The following is a 20,110-nucleotide window of genomic DNA, read 5'->3' on the forward strand; positions in this document are numbered from 1 at the left end:
TCATTTTAGCGCGTCCGTGTCGTTTGGAGTGGCGACACGGAACATGGCGCATTCCTAGAAGCCGTTTTCGGCATCTGTAGGCGGCGGCGTGTGGACTAGCAGCGTGGGGCGCGGAAGCAACTAACGCCTCTTCGTGTGGACAGGTGGAAAGGGGGCGGGTCGGGCTATTCCGGACCGAATCACACGGTGAGGCCTGGGGGCAAGGCGCGCGAGTGGAAGGCAGGGAGGAGTGGGCTGGGCAGCGAGACCCCACGCCGAGGGCGGAACGCCGGTCCAGCTGAGGTGTACGGCGCGGCCCCGGCCCTTGGTGGCCCCGGGGGAGCACGGGCTCCTGGGGTGCGGGAAGCCTGATGGTCCACGGTGCGGTGTGGTGGGTCTGAGTGACAGGCTAAGCAAAGCCGAGGGTATCCACTGTGTCCCCTGTCGCCGGCCAGGGGGTGTCTATTTGTCCTTGGAGGCTCGGGTTTGCGTAGTGCAAGCGAACGCGTTTTTCTCACTAAATCCAGTGTATGGTGTTAAGTGCACGCACGCCCTTGCTGTGGAAGCAGTGCTGTGAAAACATTCAACACAGACCTTTGCTTCTCGTAAGGAAAAAGTGAAGGGACTTAAACATTCCCCCCCCCCCCCCTCTGAGAGGAGATTCATGCTGAGCTATGGCCGCCAGTGCTCATCTCAGCGACTCTCGCCGCTGTACAGTTGGGAATATTTGTGATTCAGCAAAATGATTTCGAGGTCCCTAGCACTTGCTCTTTCCCCTTAATTCTCTTGTTGCGTGGTGAATGAGAGAATATTACAGCACAGGGATTTGCGTAAAGAGCAAAGACTGGAAATTTGGCTCCCGGTGCCAGGGTGGTAATCAGCATACCTCTCTTGTATGCCGTAGCGCCTTTAAGATTGCTTGTTATTTTGGAGGAAGCAGAGAAGAGCAGTTTGCAACCATTTTTTAAACCTCCCTGTGGATAGGAGTTTATTTTTACCATTTCGACAGTATTTCATATTTCTCTACTTTGATTAAAGGCAGAATGACTTCATTATATGAGCTACTTATGCATGGCTTGATAGCGTTCCCTACATCATTGTATTACACGGAGGAAAATTTTAGTAAAATTAGAAAATTTCTCCCTGATGTGGTAGGATTGTAGACTTTTTTTCCCCTTGATGGTATATAACACAGGGGCTGGTGCAAACATTTAATAATGGCAGTGTTTTGTGGACGTGTGTTATAGCTATAGGGCAGAAGGGTATCCCTTTGCCCTGATTACACTTCTTGAAGCCAAAAGAGCATTCTCTGAGAAATTTGGAGGCAGTAATATGATTGGAAGTTCTAAATCAGTGTGCAAAAATTATTTGCTAATTAAACAGAAGTCTAGATTTCTGTGACATTATGAATGTATTTACATTCAGAACCAAACTATAAGGCAGAATAATGCTTGTAGTATTTGGATTTAAAATATCCTGAAGATGTTTCTCCAGAATAGAAATATCCATATTTAGGGAAAAGTAATGTTTTATTAGTTGGTTTTTTTTTTAAAATATGTCTTTTAAAGAATCTTCATGTGTGATCTTGACACTGTCTGTATGTTTATGCCGTGTGTGTACTGTGTGCTGGCACAGGCAGAAGAGAGTGTTGGACCTTGTAGTAGTGGAATTACAGGCTGTTGTGAGGACCTGACATGCGTCTGGGAACCAAACTTGGGTCCTCTGGGAGAGCAGCAAGTGCTCTTAACTTCCAGGCCATCTCTCCAGCCATGATTGGTTCATGACTTTTGTGGTGCATTGAGATATGTATATGCTTGATCTTCCTTTTAATTTGTTATTATTATTATCATTATTATTTTTAATACAGGCTTTCACTATAAAGCTTTGGTTAGTATGGAATTCCAGGTGTGTAGACTAGGCTAGCCTTAAACCCACAGGGATCTGTGTGCCTTTTTCTCCCCAGTGCTGGGTGTGTGCTGCCACATTGGGCTTAATTTAGTATTAACATAGATAATTTTAATTTTAAAAAATCCTTATTGTATTTTTGCAGTGTTGGGTTTGGATCCAGAGCATTGCACATGTTTTATCACTAAGCTATTTCTGCATCTTCATTTTTGTCTTTCAGTTTGGTGGTGTTAGAGGCACCTGCAATGCAAGCCCTTTACCACTGTGTTATTCTCCCCTAGCCGTGTCCCTTTCTCTGACTGTGCATGATTGGAATCACCAGTGAATTTCAGGGTGTTTTACACCGTGGTGGATCATGTCTCTTGCAGGTGTGCTTCTGCGGTGTCTTTTGTTTGATTTTCTAAAGATGAGATTGACTACCATCAAGCCTCCATTTACCAGCATTGTAGAGCACAGGCTCGATTCGTGTTCTGCATCCTTGCTCCTCACAATGTGGTTGTCACCTGCGAATTACGGACACAGCATCTACATATTGTGCTATTTTTAAAACGTTTTTATTTACACATATTATATACAATTATAGGTTTTGTTATGGCTCTTTATTTCTTTCTTTCTTTTTTCCGAGACAAGGTTTCTCTGTGTGGCCTTGGCTGTCCTAGACTCTCTTTGTAGACCAGGAACTCACAACGATCCACCTGCCTCTGCCTCCCAAGTGCTGGCATTAAAGGCGTGTGCCACCACGCCTGGCTTCGGTATAGCATTTCCGTGTATATATTTTGATTATATTCACCCCGTTACCCTCCTGCGCTCCTTCCTGTTGCAGCTAGCCCCTTCTGTTCTATGTCTGTGTCTCCCTGTCTCCTTCCTATGAGATTCATTAGGGTTGTTTACTGGAACATTGGTGTTGGTGAAGATTTGTTTACATTTGCATGGATCCCTTAACAGTGGCTGCGCCATTCCCTTGCTCCCCCCATCAACCATTAGTTGCTTATAAATCATCAAGGAGGGAGCGCGTGAGTCCCTCCCCTTTCCATGGCAGGATGTTGATAGGCTCACTCCTGTGATCTGTGGTGTGTGTGTGTGTGTGTGTGTGTGTGTGTGTGTGTGTGTTTTGAACATCTTGTTGGTTCTGAAAGAGGCTGGAGCAGAATGCATGTTGTTTCCTTGAATGGGGTGTCTTGACTTCCACTTAAGCTAGGCTGGTTGAATGGCCAAGCAGGCGCTTTGGCCTTCTTCCGCATGTGCACGCTTATAGGCATGTGCACCCATGCTCAGCTTCTCATGCTTGTAGAGAAATGATACGTACTGAGTCATTGCTGTCCCTCAAATGTAGTAGGTTTGTGCAGGTAGTCACAGGTGCTGCGAGTTGAAGAGTGCAGCTGTTGGCATCTGGCCCACCCTCATCCGTGCTTTTTCTGTCTCTTACATTCTTTTTGCTCCTTCGTCTATGATGTTCTCCTAGCCTTGGAATTGGTGTCATAGATGTCACATTTATGACTGGACACTCAACAATAATTCAGTTTCAGTACTTTGGCCAATTATGAGTCCCTGTTGTCACTACTGTGTCAAGAGATTATTAACATTTAATATTGAATTATTATTTTAGTGAAATCATCAGTTACTCCTTAACCAGCTTTATACCTAAATAACCACAGAGAGAGGCCACAATCTATTTTATTGATCTATAGCACAATGCTGCCCAATCATTATTCTATCTTAAACCTCCATGCTAGTGTAGTTTCCTCCCATTCTGATTTCCTACTTTATACTTGCTTTTTACTTATATCCTAGGTCCGGCTCATTTCTCCTGATGCTTCTTGCTTTTCTCCTCATGGCTCCATCCTTTCTTTCTCCTTCTCTGACTGGATCAGGATGTCCCACCCTATTCTCTGTTATTGCTCAGCATTGGCTAGTTTGTTTGTTTGAGAGGTATGGGTAAAATTTATTACTGACACACCAGAAGTCCCAATTGTTGATGGGTCAGGGTCTCTCAGCACTCGGGAGGCAAAGGACCGGCTAGTTTGTTTTTATGGGTAACACAAAGAACAAATGGTTTACACAAACTTGAAACAGGAGATACTTAGAATAAACATCACAATGCAGTGTCCAGACTGAAACCAGATAATGGGGTAGAGAAATCAGCATTTGTTCCTGAGGGGGATTACCTCCCCCTGTATATGCTCATAGGGTATCAAGTCTCTTCTTGGCAACCTGCTGTCCTTCCTCTGAGTGCCACCAGGTCTCCCTCTCCAGGGGACATGGTCAAATATGAGACACCAGAGTACGTGAGACAGTCATATCCCACTCTCCACTCAACTGTGGAGAATGTTCTGCCCATTGGCTAGATCTGGGTAGGGGTTTAAAGTTTACCTCCTGTATTGTCCTTGGCTGGTGCCTTAGTTTGAGCGGGACCCCTGGGCCCAAATCTGTGGGAGGGGAGGGGAATAAGGGGAAAATGGGAGGGAGGGAAGAATGGGAGGATACAAGGGATGGGATAACCATTGAGATGTAACAAGAATAAATTAATAAAAAAAAAAAAACTAAAAAAAAAAATCAGCATTTGAATGAACAAGGGTAAACTGTACACAGTCCACAGGAACATTTGTCAACACTACTGACCACTGCAAAAAGCTTCTCTGACCAGAGCAGATAACAGCACAAATACATAGTCATAAAAAGTTATTTAGAAGGCAGTTTTGAGGAGTACATTGTGTCCGTTTTGGGAAGAACAGCAGTAGCTTTCCTTATAGGGCCTATGACCCCTCCAGCCATGGGCGTTTGACTGTGGAGTGGGCATCAAATTCAGTCAGTCAGAGTTGGTTATTCCCATAACAGTCTTATCATTATTGTACTGATGGGCTTATCCTGCCTCTCCTGTTCGTGTTGTTGAACACAGGGCTCAGAGCTGAGGGAGACTGTTGATGGCAATTCTTCCCCCGCAGCCACTGTAGCTCTTTCTAGCACTATCGAGGCCTAGGCAGCAGCGAGGGAGCTTCCAGTCCAGTTCTACCTCGATTTCTCTATGGCATATGGCATTTTGTTAGCAATGTGGCCTTACATACTAGTTCTGGGAAGTCTGCCTTTATTGTTTTGGGAGCCTCGGGCCTCCCTGATCATTCATTGGCTCATAGGGATGTATTCCATTCCTAGCCGTGGGGATTTTGTTTAATAGTTTATGCAGGATCCTCATTTTTATAAGATATCCAGATTATAGGAATGCTCATTAAAGTTTGAAATGTACACTTTGGTCAGTGAAAAATTGGAGTGTGTGTGTGTGTGTGTGTGTGTGTGTGCGCGCATAAAAGCCCATCATCATTTATTTTAATATGAATTGTTCTGCTTATTATTCATTTTGACTCACTTGGTCAAAGAAACAGGCCCAGATATGGTTACTTTATTTATTTATTTATTTTTAATTAATTAAAAAAGCTACATATTTATTTTGCTTTCTGACTCTGTGCTTGTGCCTTCAACACTTGCACAACGATTTTCTCCTCCTCAATAAGGAGAGCCTGCTTGATCCTGTCTCGGACACACCTGGCACACATGGAGCCACCGTAGGCCCTGCTGATGTGCTTCTTTGTCTTGGACAGTCTCATCAGGACTTTAGGCCTCACAGCACGGACCCCTCACAGTCTGCTTGGGCACACAGCACATGCGGATTTAGGTGCTTTCCCAGCCTTCTTGGTGTACAGGTAAACAATTCTGTTGCTGGGGGTTCGAGACAGCCTAGTTTTGTTAGAGGCTGTATTGTAGGAGAGCCTACGATCGTATGTCAAACACTGGGTCATTTTGAGTGCCTCTAAACACCGTCCCTGAAGAGGAAAAAAAAAGAAAAGATATGGTTACTTTATAAGATCATACGTATCTATTCATAACACTGACTCTGGTTCACCTTGCTGCTTTCCTGGTCCTACTTGGTTGTCACTGTCAGGGTTTATTGTATCAAAACTGCCCTAAAGCCCGTGTGAATGACAGCTAGGGATTCAAAGGTGACTTTAAAAAAAAAAGAAAATTATTTTTATTTGTATGGATGTGTTGCCTATATATATGTGTGTGAGTCATGGCAAAGTCCAAAGAGTGTGCTAGAGCTCCTGGAAGTGGAGTTACAGATAGTTCTGAGCCACTGTGAGGATGCTGGGAATCCTCAGGTCCTCTGCAGAACAGGTCCTCTTAACAGCTGAGTGAGCGTCTCTCTAGCCCAACAACAAACATTTGTTTCTTTTATTTTTTTAATTGAATATTTAATGCAATATATTTTAATGTTTTCCCCTCCCCCATTTCTTCCCATATTCTCCCCACCTCCCCAACTACCCTACTTCATGTCTTTTCTCTCTCTTTTAAAAGAACAGAAACACCAGTGGGGCTGTGGTGGCACACACTTTTAATAATCCCAGCACTTGGGAAGCAGAGGCAGGCAGATCTTTATAAGTTCAAGGCCAGCCTGGTCTCCAGTGAGTTCCAGGACAGTGAAGGCTACACAGAGAAACTCTGCCTTGAAAAACCAAACCAAAAAAAAACCCAAAATTCAAAGGAAAAAAACCAGACGACCCCCCAAACAAACAAAAAACCAACCAACCAACCAACCAACGGAAAAACAAAAACAAAAACCAAACCAAACAAAACAAAAAAGAAGAAAAGAAAAGAAAAACGCCAATACTGCCAATATTATTGAGTTTGTTTTGTGTTGGGCCTGCCCTGGAGTTTGGTTGATAAACTCAGTGGCACTCCATTAGAGAAAGGTAATTTTCCCTTTGCTAGAATGTGTCAGTTGCAGATAGCTTCTTGGTTAGAGATGGGACTCATGTAAAATTTCCCCTCTCAGTGCTGGGGTCTGGTTTGGCTTAAAGCTGTGCATTTCTTATGTATACTGTTGTCTCTGTGAGTTCATATATGCATAAGTTCTGTTGTCTGGGAGACACTATTTCTTTAGAGTCATCTATTACCTCTGACTCTTACAGTCTTTCTGCCGGGGAGAGGTTTGATGAAAATGTCCAATTTAGGACTGAGTGCACCATAGCCTCACTTTCTGCACATTGTAGATCTCTGTGAATTAATCTTATCTCCTGCAAGAAAAAACTTCTCTTAAGGGGCTTGAGTGAGACACTGGTCTACGGGTATAGCAGTATGTTATTAGCAATCATTTTATTGTTATGTTCCTTTAATAGAATAATAGTAATAGGTTTTCTCCTAGGCAGAACGACCTATCTAGTCTCAGGTTCGTGGTTCTTGGCCCCCTTAGCTGTGTCAGGTTTGGGTTCCATCTCATGGAGTGGCCTTACATCCACCAAAAAGGGGTTGCTTACTCCCATGATCTTTGACTGTTCACTAGTATATCTTGCAGACAGGTCTCTCCCATCAACGGACGTTTCTTAAATACTAGATATAGAACCTAGTAATTCTGTATGTTCCCAGCGGTGCTTTCTTGTGTCCTGCAGAGGCTATTAACTTGTGACCTTCCCTTCTCAATCTTTAAAGGCATTCTTCATGTGTTACCCACAGGCTAGGTAGGTTACACTAGAAACACTTTTGAATAGTGGAGTTCACAGATCAAGGTGCAAACAGGTTTAATTTTCTATAAATCCTGTTCATGCCTAATGTCCTGCCATGCTAAACTATAATTCTTCAAAGTAATTGAATTACAATAAAACCAGATCTTGTTATGCCTGGGATATAACTGTCTGACATATCAACTTTCAAGACTTTGCTGTTTCCTTCCCCTGTGAGGAAGCCTCTGCTAAGCTTGCTAGAGTACGTTGCTAGGTCTTCCTCCATAACAGCTCACCACAGTCTTTACAGTGTATTGCAGCTTGTCTGTTTTCCCGTGTAAAATTGAATGCATAGATTCCTGTGCTCTGTTTATTCTGAGTGGTGCATGGCCAGTAGAGGCCGTGTCATTGTAACAGACTGAAAGTAGGTGGAATTCTCAGGAGTACTGTGCTCTGTGAAGGGTAGACTGAGGGGGTTGGAAAAGGGAGAGGCTTGGCTGCTTTCTGTGGCTTTACACAACTGTACTAGGGATTGGGAGTTCATAAAAGTGATTGTTTTTTGTTGTGGTTTGTGTTTTGATACAGTGTTTTACTATGTAGTCTCCCGTAGTCTGGAGTTTGTTACAGAGACCTTGATGGTCTTGAACTGGAAGTGATTATCTGTGTTTTCTGAGTGCTGGCATTTCAAGTGTGACCGTATTTGGCCAAAGATTGTATTCATTTCACAGCCTTTTTTTTTTTTTTTTTTTTTAATCTACTTATTTAAACCAAACATGGTAATACAGAGAAGAGACTGAGGTGGCAGCTGCCCAGGATCTTTGTGGGTTACAATTGCACAAGAACTCTGTGTCTTTAGACCCACACTTCAGTAACAGACAAATCAGCTCAGTATCTGTTTGTCATTACTCTATGCCAGGCACTATTCTAGTTTCTAGGATAGACATTTAACCAAATTAAGTCCATGTTCCGTGGCCATCACATTCAATCCATTGACTTTACCGTTGCGGTCTGTACTTACTAACATGTCAGGTTTTAATAGCGTTACACAGAAAAATTAAGGCTGTCGGCAGTTAGAAAATCTGGGTTGAGGGTTGTTATGCTTCGCTTGAGTTGTCAGTGTGACACGAACTGGGGTCACCTGAGAAGATGGACACTCCGTTGAAGAGTTGCCTCCATACAGCCTTATTGCCGTGTCTGTGGGGAGTTCTCTTGCTTAGTTCAACATTGATTGCTGTAGGCAGGCCCAGTCCAGTGTAGGCAGTGAGCATGCTTACACACTTTAACTGTGATGAGACATGATGGCATATGTGAGTGAAGGACACACAGTTCTTAACTGAAAGTCATTCATGGGATGTGAGATAAGCTACAGTCAAGCAAGTAAACAAATGGAGTAACAGCAGTGTGTAGAAGGCAGGAAGCGGTGCTTACAGTCAGTACAGTTGGAGATGTCACAGGAGGGGATGGGTGCCTGAGCCGTGACTTACTGGTGCTGTCCATTAGCAGCGCTTGGGAGTAGATGGGATAGCATGGTGGCTTGTCGGGGAATTTAGGTAAAAGTAATTGGAATTATGGGAAGTCTAAGTCCTAGTGTATCTGGAACATAGAAAAGGTAGAAGTCAGAACCTGGGTGAAAAGGTGAAAGTGTTTAAAACCCTGCAGGCTTTTCTTCTACTTATGTTACTGTCCATTTTTGTGTTATGTGTGGTGCGTATTCAGCTGTGCTACCTTGTCATTGCAGGCTTCCATGGATCTCAACAGTGCCAGCTCTGTAGTCCTTCAGGTCTTAACACAGGCCACCAGTCAGGACACTGCTGTTTTAAAGCCAGCCGAGGAGCAGCTGAAACAGTGGGAGACACAGCCAGGCTTCTACTCAGTCTTGCTGGTAAGTAGGTCTTGAAATAGGTTTTTTGGTTTTTTTTTTCTAGACAGTGTTTCTCTGTGTAGCCTTGGCTGTCCTGGACTCACTTTGTAGACCGGGCTGGTCTCGAACTCTGCCTCTGCCTCCTGAGTGCTGGGATTAAAAGTGTGCGCCACCATACCCGGTGAAATAATTGTTGTTGTTGTTATTATTATTATTATTATTATTATTATTATTATTAGTTTTTTGAGACAGGGTTTCTCTTTATAGCCTTGACTATCCTGGACTCATTTTGCAGACCAGGCTGGTTTCGAACTCACAGCGATCCGCCTGCCTCTGCCTCCTGAGTCCTGGTATTAAAGATGGGTGCCACCACCGCCTGGCAAAATAGTTTATTTTTAATGAAGCGAGACATCATTAGTTTGGTGAAACTGATCCAAATATTTGGCTGCTGTTGTCACATCATCATAGTGATGTAGGGCAAACGAGGGTGTTTTACAAGTGTTTATTTGTTAGATCTTTTCTTCTTACTGCAATTTAATTAAAACGTTTGTTTTCTTTTGTTCTGTTTTGTTTTTGAGACAGAATTTCTCTGTGTAGCTTGGCTGTCCTGGAACTTGCTCCTGTAGACCAAGCTGGCCTCGAACTCCCAAATGTGGATTAAAGGTGTGCTCCACCATTGCCTGGTTTAATTAAAACTTAGTACAGGAACACACTTTCTTTCACTCTAGTTTTTATGGTTGGTTAATGACTTTCTTCCTTTTATTATCTTAAGTATTCATTCTATATAAGAGAGTGCGGTGGGCTGGAGAAATGGCTCAGAGGTTAAGAGCATTGTCTGTCTGCGCTTCCAAAGGTCCTGAGTTCAATTCTGAGCAACCACATGGTGGCTCACAACCATTTGTAGTGAGATCTGGTGCCTTCTTCTGTCACGCAGGTGTACATGCAGGAAGAATATTATATAAGTAATACATAAATAAGTCTTTTAAAAAAAAAGTAGACTACTTTAAAAAAAAGACTGCCTCTACTTCATGAGTAAATATATAAATTATTAATAACTGCTTAAGTTTGTTTTTCCTGTTTCTATTTTTGCATTTTACTTTGACTTATTTATATATTAATTGCTATATTGGTACATTTTCATGAAGTATTTTTATTTATTATGATGTGTGTATTTGTGTGTAGAGTCTTTCAGGGAAGGGATTGAATCAGCGTCTTGCTGTATTGCAATAACATTGGTTACTAAGATGGTGTTACATGGTTTAACTTGTATAGTTTTCATAGTTTGCCACCATTGTACAAAACAGTAACAGTGTGGATTATTGACTGAATTAACAAATTGTTTATATAACATCTCACTTTATATCACTTAAAATAGGCATGGTGGTGCATGCTTTTAGTCCTAGCACTTGAGGTAGAAGCAGGTAGATCTCTGTGAGTCTAAAAGCATCCTGGTCTACATAGTGCCTTCCAGGCTGGGCTACATAGTGAGACCCTGTCAAACAAACAAACAACTGTCAGACTCATTTGTGAGCATGATTAGTGTTTTTTTTTTTTTTTTTAATTTTATGACTGTGTGCCTGCATATGTGTATATGTACCACGCGGAGGCCAAAAGTCAGGCCCCTGGACCTGGGGTTACAGACAGCTGTCATGCTCCATTTGGATTTTGGGGATTAAATCCAGGTGCTCTAGAAGAAAAACAGTGTTCTTAACTCTTGAGCCATTTCTCTAGCCCCATAAACATGTTCTACCAAAAGCAGTTTATGGAAGGAAAGGTACATCCACGGTTTAAGAACACAACTCATTATGGCTGGGAAGGCATTGTAGCAGGGATCTGCGGCAGCTGGTGACACTGAATCTAGGTCAGGAAGCAGAACGCAGTGACTGGTGTGCTGAGCTACCTTTTCTCCTGGCTCTGCAGTACTGGACATTTGCCCAGCAATGGTGCCCCTACTGGGTCTTCTCAATTCAGTTAGCCAAATCAAATTGTACATCACAGGCATGAGTAGAGGCTTGTGTCCTAGGTGAGTCTGCACCCCATCAAGACTAACCACCACAGTTTCAGACATGTATTAACAACTCAAGGACTTTGAATCTGTGCTGTGAAGGCATGTCTGTCTGTCTGTCTCTGTCTGTCTGTCTGTCTGTCTGTCTATCTATCTATCTATCATCTATCTGCCTACCTACCTGTCATCTATCCATCCATCTACCTACCTACCTATCGTCTGTCTGTCTGTCTATCTATTTATCTGTGTCTATTTTTTGGACAAGATCTTATTGTATGTCCTTGGCTAGACTGTAATGTACTGGCTTTAAATTTGCTGCCGCTATCTTGCTTCTGCCTCTTAAATGCTGGGATTACATGTGTGTGCCACCATGACTGGGTACTTCTTTCTTTTTAAAATTGTAAGGCATTTATTTTAAGTCACCCCCCCCCCCCCGTTTGTCTCTCTGTCTCTGTCTATCTCTGTCTCTTTGTATGTTTACTTGTTACTTCCAGTTTTTTATCAAGGAAAGTTTCTAACACATTTGAGAGAATAGTATAATGAATCTTTACATATTTATCTGTTGTTTAAACTTAGTAAAATGCTGTTGATTAGGCATGCTATCTTTTTTGAGGAGGCTGGCCAGGCTGATCTGGAACTTGAGATCCACCTGGGTCAACACTCCAAATGTTGGGGCTATGGGTAATGTATGGCTAAGTAGGCCTGCTTTCTTAGTGTACATTGTAGAAATATATATGTTAAGAAAACATCAATATGATATATAGTGATAAAAGTTAAACAAACTGAATTTAAAAAAATCTGGGGCTGAGGTTGTAGGTCAGTTGCTAGAGTGCTGGCCTTGCATGCGTGAGACCCTGGGTTTGATGCTCAGCGTCTCACGGTGGTGCACACCTGTGATCCCAGCATCCAAGGTCATTATTGCCTATATAGCAAGTTTGAGCCACTCTGAGCTATGTGAGATATTTTCTCAAAAATCAAACACATAGGACTGCTTGGTAAAGTTGGTGAAGTGTTTGCCTCATAAATACGAGAACCCAGGCTTGGTCCTCAGAACTCAATATAAAAATGCCAGATGTGCCGGGTGTGGTGGCTCACACCTTTAATCCCAGCACTTGGGAGGCAGAGGCAGGCAGATTGATGTGAGTTTGAGGCCAGCCTGGTCTACAAAGTGAGTCTAGGATAGCCAAGGCTACACAGAGAAACCTTATCTCGAAAAACCAAAAAAAAAAAAAAAAAGGCCAGATGTGGTGGAGCTGGAGGTAGGTCCAAGCCATGCCAGTCTGGCCTAATTGGTGAGCTCTAGACCAGTGAGAAGCCTGTCTCAAAAGCAGGTGGGTGGCATTTCTGAGATGACATCTGGCTTCTATATGAAGCTATCCACACGAAGAACATGAGTACAGACTCACATTAAAAAAAAAAAAACAAACAAAAACAAAACAGACGAATCCATTCTATATTTTGGTATGTTAATTGTATTTTTAAATGATTACATGCTCATCCTAATACTATTTCTTTTATTCACAGAATATTTTTACGAACCACACCCTTGATATAAATGTAAGATGGCTTGCTGTGCTGTATTTTAAACATGGGATTGATCGTTACTGGAGACGTGTAGCACCTCAGTAAGTGTCCGCAGTCCCAGTTGTAATCCATTCCAAATTCAAGAAGAGTGAGATGGTACTTGTGTAAGCAAAAGAATGCGCCAAGTGTTTATTTGCACAAGTACTACATTTCAGATAACGGAAAAGTGACCCTGATCTTTGTGGAAATTTGCAAAGCATTTGATACATGAAAGAAAAAAAGTCCAAAAAAGTGTGTTAAGTACTGAAGAAATGTGTTTGTGTAGTTCAGCGATTATGTGATTATCTCGCTGTGTGGGTTTGTATCCCCTTGTGACATATGCGTGCCTGTGTGCGTGTGTGTGTGTGTGTGTGTGTGTGTGTGTGTGTGTGTGTGTGTGTGTGTGTGTGTGTGCGTGTGTGTGTGTGTGTGTGTGTGTGTGTTTCTGCCTGCCTGTCTGAGCTTTCAGATTCTGAGGATCAAGCTGAGTGGCTGAGTCCTCTTAATGATGTAAAATGTTTTGATTTTGAAAAGGAAATCTTGGGCTGGGTGTGGTGGCGCACACCTTTAGTCCCAGCACTTGGGAGGCAGAGGCCGGCGGATCCCTGTGAGTTCAAGGCCAGCCTGGTCTACAGAGTGAGTCCAGGACAGTCAAGGCTACACAGAGAGACACTGTCTCAAAAAACAACACAAAACAAGCCCCCTCAAAACAAAAACAAAAACAAAAAAACAAAGAAAAGGAAATCTCATACTGTGTCTGCATGCAATGAATCTTCGTTTCTGTGTCTTGCATTTCCTCCTTGAAGAGTGGATGGATAGCTATGTTAGCAGTTTCGTTAGATGTGGCTCTACCTGTAATGTAGAGGCAACGTGAGCGGATTTGCCTTAAGAATTAATTAACACATTATGTAGTTTATGAACAGGCAGTGCAGGTATTTCTGGAAGTTGTTAGAAAATGAATTTTGCTGAATAAATGACATGAGCTATGCTCTCCAGTAGGTGGCACTAGAGCTCTGTAGGTTTTCTTTTCTTTAAGCAATTTAAGTAGTTTTATTCTGAGTATTTCAAAGTTCCTGTAGAGCCTACCTTTGCATGATATTGGAAAGAAAGGGATATGTTAGGCTGTGCTGTAGTGTGAAGCTAATCCTTTCAATTTCAGGAATAATTGGTGATTTGGGTGTGAAATGAAACAATTAGTGATGAGAAATTGTGTGCTTTTTTGTTTGTATTTGGAGAAGAGTTTTGCTGTAGCTGTGGCTACCCTAGAACTTACTGCATAGACCAGACTAGCTGGAACTTAAAGCTAATCTCTTGCTTGTGCCTCTTGAATTCTTGGATTACAGGCGTGTGTCACCGTGCCTGGCTAAATTTTGCCTCACAGTAGTCTAAATTTAAATAGTGAAGGAAGGAATTAAATAGTCAGTTTGTCCTTTAGTATATTGAGACAAAAGTGGGTGTGAAGATGAATACACTTACAAAGAAAGCACGGATGGCAGATTAGTAATTGATTTTATCTGTAGATTTGAAGCACTTAAAAGTTTGGATTTTATTGTTAGTTTTATATAATTCTTATTCTGACTATTATTTTTACAGGATGAGAATCCGCTAACAAGCTTATATATTATTTTCATATATCATTCAATTTAACTGGGTCATAATTGGATGCTATCAGTTTCTATTTGAAGTATAGCCTGAATTAATCTAACAATAACATTTTAACTGCAACTTTTTTTTTTTTAAGATTTCTCATAAGAATTGACTATAGTGCACAGTGCATACGTGAAGTAGACATAGTATCCCACATTCGTCTCCCTGTCGCCTTATACTGGCACCTGTTTAATACACCAAATACACTTTTCCCTTTTCTTTCATTCATCCACTTTATTTATTTATTTATATATACAGTATTCTGCCTTCATGTATACTTGCATGCCAGAAGAAATCATTATAGATGGTTGTGAGCTACCATGTAGTTGCTGGGAATTGAACTCAAGACCTTTGGAAGAGCAGCCAGTGCTCTGAACCTCTGAGCTATCTCTCCAGCCCCATTTTTCCCTTTTCTATTGCATTTAATTTTTTTTCAAATCTAAATTCACATGTTGTTGTTGTTGTTATTATTATTATTATTTAAGCCTTTACCAAACTGCGGGTTACTGTCAAGCTCCTTCCAAGTGCTAAGATTATAGACATGTGCCACTCTGGCTGTATCATGGACTTTGTATATAGATCTGCTTTGCAATTCCTCTATTTGGTGCCACCAGCCTTTTTTGTGTTTCTTTTAATTACTGCTTTTTCTTTTTCTTCTTTTAAATAAGATTTGATGTACTTTTTGATTTGTGGATCTGACTTAATATTCTTTTACTAGCTTGTTGAGATGAAAGCTTAGATAAATTGATTTTCAGTTTTTAAAAAATAAGTAGAAATTTCTTAATCTAAATATCTAAAATCCAAGGCACTCTAAAATCTCAAACTTTTGATCTCTGCCATAATACCACAAGGAGAAAATTCTACAAACTGACCTTATGTTACAAATTTCAGTTATTGTGTAAGTGCATGCACTACAAATATTGTCTAAAGTTATCTTTAGGCCATGCGTATTACATGTGTATGAAGCATGAATGTATTTCATGTTGGACTTGGTTCCATCTTGAAGATACCTTATGAATATGCAAATATCTAAAAAATCTGAGAAATAACCAATTATTTTAAGTGTGGTTTTTGTAACTATAGTGCCTTTTTGCGTTTTTGGATTTAGTCACTTTTTCTTTATGTTCTGGGGTATGCATGCTAAGTTCTGGTTGGACGCTAACTTAATATAATTACAATTGGAGAGGCTTTAAGTTATGTTATCTTTCATGAGAAAGAATTTAAGTAAACAGACAGACTGTGACCTTAATCTTCATATAGCTAAGGGTGTTTCTGTTGTTTTGTTTTTCTTTTACCGTTTATGTCAGGTTAGAGTCTTCCTGGGATTTTAAGTCTAAGCTTTGAATGTTTGTCTACAGAGACACTGCTCTCTGTTGACCTTGAGTTTTTTTCCTCTCTAGTGCTAACAGGCCTGTTGAAATTTCTCTTTCTTACTGTAGTCTCTTGGCTGCTGCTTTCAGCTTGCCCCCTGGCCTCCCACTGGGTACCAGAGGGAGGATATGGGCTTCATCAGTGCAGTGCTTTCTCGCTAGTTCCTCTGACCTGGCTGCCTGCTGTGTTTTGGGGTTGTTAGTTGCCTCAGGCTGCCATATTACAAACCGAATGCTTAAAGATAGCCCATGTTTATTCTCTTACAGATAAGGTAACTAGAAATCCAAAATCCAATTAGCCTTTGACACTTTCTAGTTTCTGGTTGTGGCCAGCAATTTTAGGTGTTTCTTTGTACGTGGTTGAATGGTTCTAATCTTTGCCCCAATTGCCCCATGGCCTATGCCAAGTCTTCTGTTTCTGTGCCTTCGTTTTCTTATAAGAACACCAGGCCAGTGCCGGGCGCGGTGGCCATGCCTGTAATCCCAGCACTCGGGAGGCAGAGGCAGGTGGATCGCTGTGAGTTCGAGGCCAGCCTGGTCTACAAAGTGAGTCCAGGATGGCCAAGGCTACACAGAGAAACCCTGTCTCGAAAAACCAAAAAAAAAAAAAAAAAAAAAAAGAACACCAGGCCAGACATAGACGTGCAGGCTTGTAGTCCTAGCACTTGGGAGATTGATATAGGATTTAAGTTGAAGGCCTTCTGGGCTTCCGTAGCAAGTTTCAGGCCTGCCTAACCTATATATCAAGATCCTCTGTCAAAACAAAACAAAGCAACAAAAAGGAAAAATGCCAGTATCAGAATAGAACCCATCAATACAGAGTAATTTTTCTTTTTTTAATTTAAAAATGTTTAATTTATTATTTATTTATTTTTAGATTTTTGTCTTAATGTGAGTAAACCTAGTTTTGTAGACTACAAAACTACAGTGTTTACAAGTAAAGTTGTACTCAAAGATACTTGGGTTATAGGACCTACACATTTTATTTTTGTGAGATATAATTTAGCTCATAATACATACTTTGCTTTTAAAAGTAATTTTATTTAAATTTCATTCATCAGTGTGTGTGTGCATGTCTGAATGGGTGTGCATTTGCCGTGATCTGCATGTGGAGAGCAGAGCACAGTGCTGTAGAGTTATTCTCTCCTCCACCTTTATGTGGGTCTTGAGAAATGAAACGCGTTGTCAGCTTTTAGTACTATTTTAACCACAGAGGCGTCTTGTTGGCCCTCAAATTTCTTTCAAAGTGACACACACACACACACACATACACACACACACAGGTATAATCATATATATATATGTATACACACACACACACAGGTATAATCATATATATATGTATACACACACACACACACATACACACACACACACACAGGTATAATCATATATATATAGGTATATACACACACACATACACACACACAGGTATAATCATATATATATGTACACACACACACACACACACACACAGGTATAATCATATATATATAGGTATACACACACACACATACACACACAGGTATAATCATATATATATGTACACACACACACACACATTTGTGGTTAATCTTTCTGGAATAATTTTTCTTATACTAGATACACTATCATAGGCAGAGTGGGAAATATTAATGAAGATTAAATTTTAAGTTAAAAACATAATACAAAAGCCAGATATGGTGGTAATTCACATCTGTTATAATACTTGGGAGACTGAGGCAGGAAGATTTTTGATTCTTAAGGACAGTTTGGGCCACATAATAAGACCTAGTTTAAAAACAGATGAGCAAAAATGAAAAGGATGTCAAAATTCTGGACTACGTTAAAATTAGACATACATAAGATCTATAGTTAACTTCCTTATTTAGCTCTGTAGTTTCTTTGTATGTAGTAAAAATTCTTTTTTTAATATTTTTATTTAATTTTTAAAATTTATGTACATTGGTGTGAGGGTGTCAGATCTTGGAGTTAAAGACAGTTGTGAGCTGCCATGTGGGTGCTGGGAACTGAACCTGGGTCCTTTGGAAGAGCAGACGGTGCTCTTAACCACTGAGCCAACTCTCCAGCCCCAAAAATTCTTAATTGTGTTAATCCTCTCCAAAGATGTAAAATCAAAGGCTAAGTTGATTTTTAATTATTTATTTATTTGTGTTTTCAGGCAGGGTCTCACTATATAGCTTTGGTTAGCCTGGAACTCATTACATAGATCAGGCTAGCCTGAAATTCAGAATCTGCTTGTATATGCTGCCAGAATGGCAGGACTCAGGGTGTTCACCATGACACCCAGCCAACTTGCTTTATAGGTTTGTTGTTATTGTTGTTTACATTTATTTATTTACTTACTGTGTGTGTGTGTGTGTGTGTGTGTGTGTGTGTGTGTGTGTATACTTATGTGCTGGTGCATGACTGTCACCTGTACATGTGGAGATCAGAGACACTTAGTAATAGCTTTTTCCTTTTACTGTGTGAATCTGTGTTGTCAAGCTTGGCTGCAAATGCCTTTTCCTATTGACTTATCTTACCATCTATTAAATTGATTTTTTTTTTTTTTTTGGAGACAGGGTTTCTCTGTGTAGCCTTGGCTGTCCTGGACTCGCTTTGTAGACCAGGCTGGTCTTGAACTCACAGCGATCCGCCGGCCTCTGCCTCCCGAGTGCTGGGATTAAAGGTGTGCGCCACCATGCCCGGCTTTAAATTGATTTTTTAAAAGTCTTTTAACAGATACTCTTTGATTCTCTTTACCTGTAAATTTAAACATTTATTTCTTATATGTATGGCTGTTTTGCCTGCCTGCATGTATATCTGTGTAGCATGGGTGTGCTTGGTGCCTGCAGAAGCCAGAAGAAGGTGTTATCTCTCATTCAGCTGGAAACAGATGCCCAGAGCTATTGTGTGGGTTATGGGAGTTGAACCTGGTTCTTTGGAAAAGCAACCAGTGCTTTTAACCATGGGGTCATTCTTTCCAGTTCCTATGTGTGCATTTTATTGAAAGAGTTTATGGAAGAAGCCAGAAGTCTGTATCTATCAATCTTTTCTTTTGCAGATAACTTTTCACATTATTAAAGGTGTTCATGGCCAAACTGCATGGTCACTTGTGATTTATCTTATTTTCTGTAGGTTACTGTATTGTACTTTATTTATTTGTGAAGGAACTTCAGGCTTCTCACTTGATGTGTGCCAACATTTAAATAATGGCAGTGAGTCTGTTTAAAGCTAATCAGCCATGCATTTAAAGGTGTTTTATTGTTAAAACTCAAAGCAGTTATTTTCTCACTCAGTACTGGCTGGCATTCTCTTGCATAATAATTTTACTTTTTTATAGTGCACTCTCAGAAGAGGAAAAGTCAACATTACGTGCAGGGCTCATCACCAACTTTAATGAACCAATAAACCAGGTCAGTGACACAATAAAAAATGAAAGCTGAAACAATTCTCACCTTCCTGTCTGTCTGTCTGTCTGTCTGTCTATCTAGTCTCTTTATGTATCCCTGGCTGTCCTGGAACTCACTACTTACCTCCTGGGGCCCTGGCATTTAAGGCATATGCCACCAGATACATTTTGTTTTGTTATTAAATATAAGATCCTTGCTGTGTATGGTGGTGCACACCTGGATTGCTAGCCTGTGGGAGATAAAGGCAGGAAGGTCAGGGATTTAATTTTAGCTACATGACAGACAAGTTGGAGTCCATCCTGAGCTACATAAGCCTGTATCTTTTTGTTGTTGTTTTTGTTTCTGTTTTTCAAGACAAGCGTTCTCTGTGTAACAGCCCTGGTTATCCTGGGCTTGATCTGTAGACCAGGTTGGCCTTGAACTCACAGAGATCTGCCTGCCTCTGCCTCCTGAGTGCTGGGGTTAAAAGATGTGTGCCACCACTGCCTGGCTCATAAGCTTGTGTCTTATTGCGTCTTCCTCTGCCCAGAAGAGTTTAAAAGCTCCTTAGCTCAGTGCTTCTGTTTGCAGTGCTTATACACAGCCTCTCTGCTGGCTTTTAGCCTGTGAGAGTCAGTTGTAGCTGTTAAGATTATGGTTAGATTTGACAATTAATAACTTAAAATCCATATCACTTTACAGTATAGTTTATACTTTTTAACTTTTTTTTAGTTTTTAGAATGATATTGAAAGGAAATCTTAAAATAACTTCCCTTTCTCTATCTCCTAAAAGGATTTTTTTGGGGGTGGTGAGGGGATATGAAATAGGCTCTCATATGTATCCCAGGCTGGCCTTGAACTCACATAGATCTGTCTTCCTCTGCCTCCTGAGTGCTGGACTAAATGCATGGAATCTG

At 41.0% G+C, this 20,110-nt stretch overlaps 1 protein-coding gene and 1 pseudogene across 1 annotated transcript in view; one reads left to right on the forward strand and one right to left on the reverse strand.

The window, feature by feature from the left end:
* The window catches only part of Ipo11 (importin 11), a 148,240-nt gene continuing 128,130 nt past the window's right edge, over positions 1–20,110 (forward strand). Inside the window, exons 1-4 of the mRNA XM_051172607.1 lie at positions 1–186; positions 9,112–9,255; positions 12,764–12,864; positions 19,145–19,217. Of these exons, the coding sequence (XP_051028564.1) occupies positions 9,118–9,255; positions 12,764–12,864; positions 19,145–19,217 (312 nt within the window). The 5' untranslated portion in view covers positions 1–186; positions 9,112–9,117. The remainder of the gene's footprint in view (positions 187–9,111; positions 9,256–12,763; positions 12,865–19,144; positions 19,218–20,110) is intronic.
* LOC127212491 (60S ribosomal protein L34-like) lies at positions 5,322–5,675 on the reverse strand (annotated as a pseudogene).

Source organism: Acomys russatus, chromosome 30, assembly GCF_903995435.1.
Source record: "Acomys russatus chromosome 30, mAcoRus1.1, whole genome shotgun sequence".
In the NCBI taxonomy this organism is placed as follows: domain Eukaryota; kingdom Metazoa; phylum Chordata; class Mammalia; order Rodentia; family Muridae; genus Acomys; species Acomys russatus.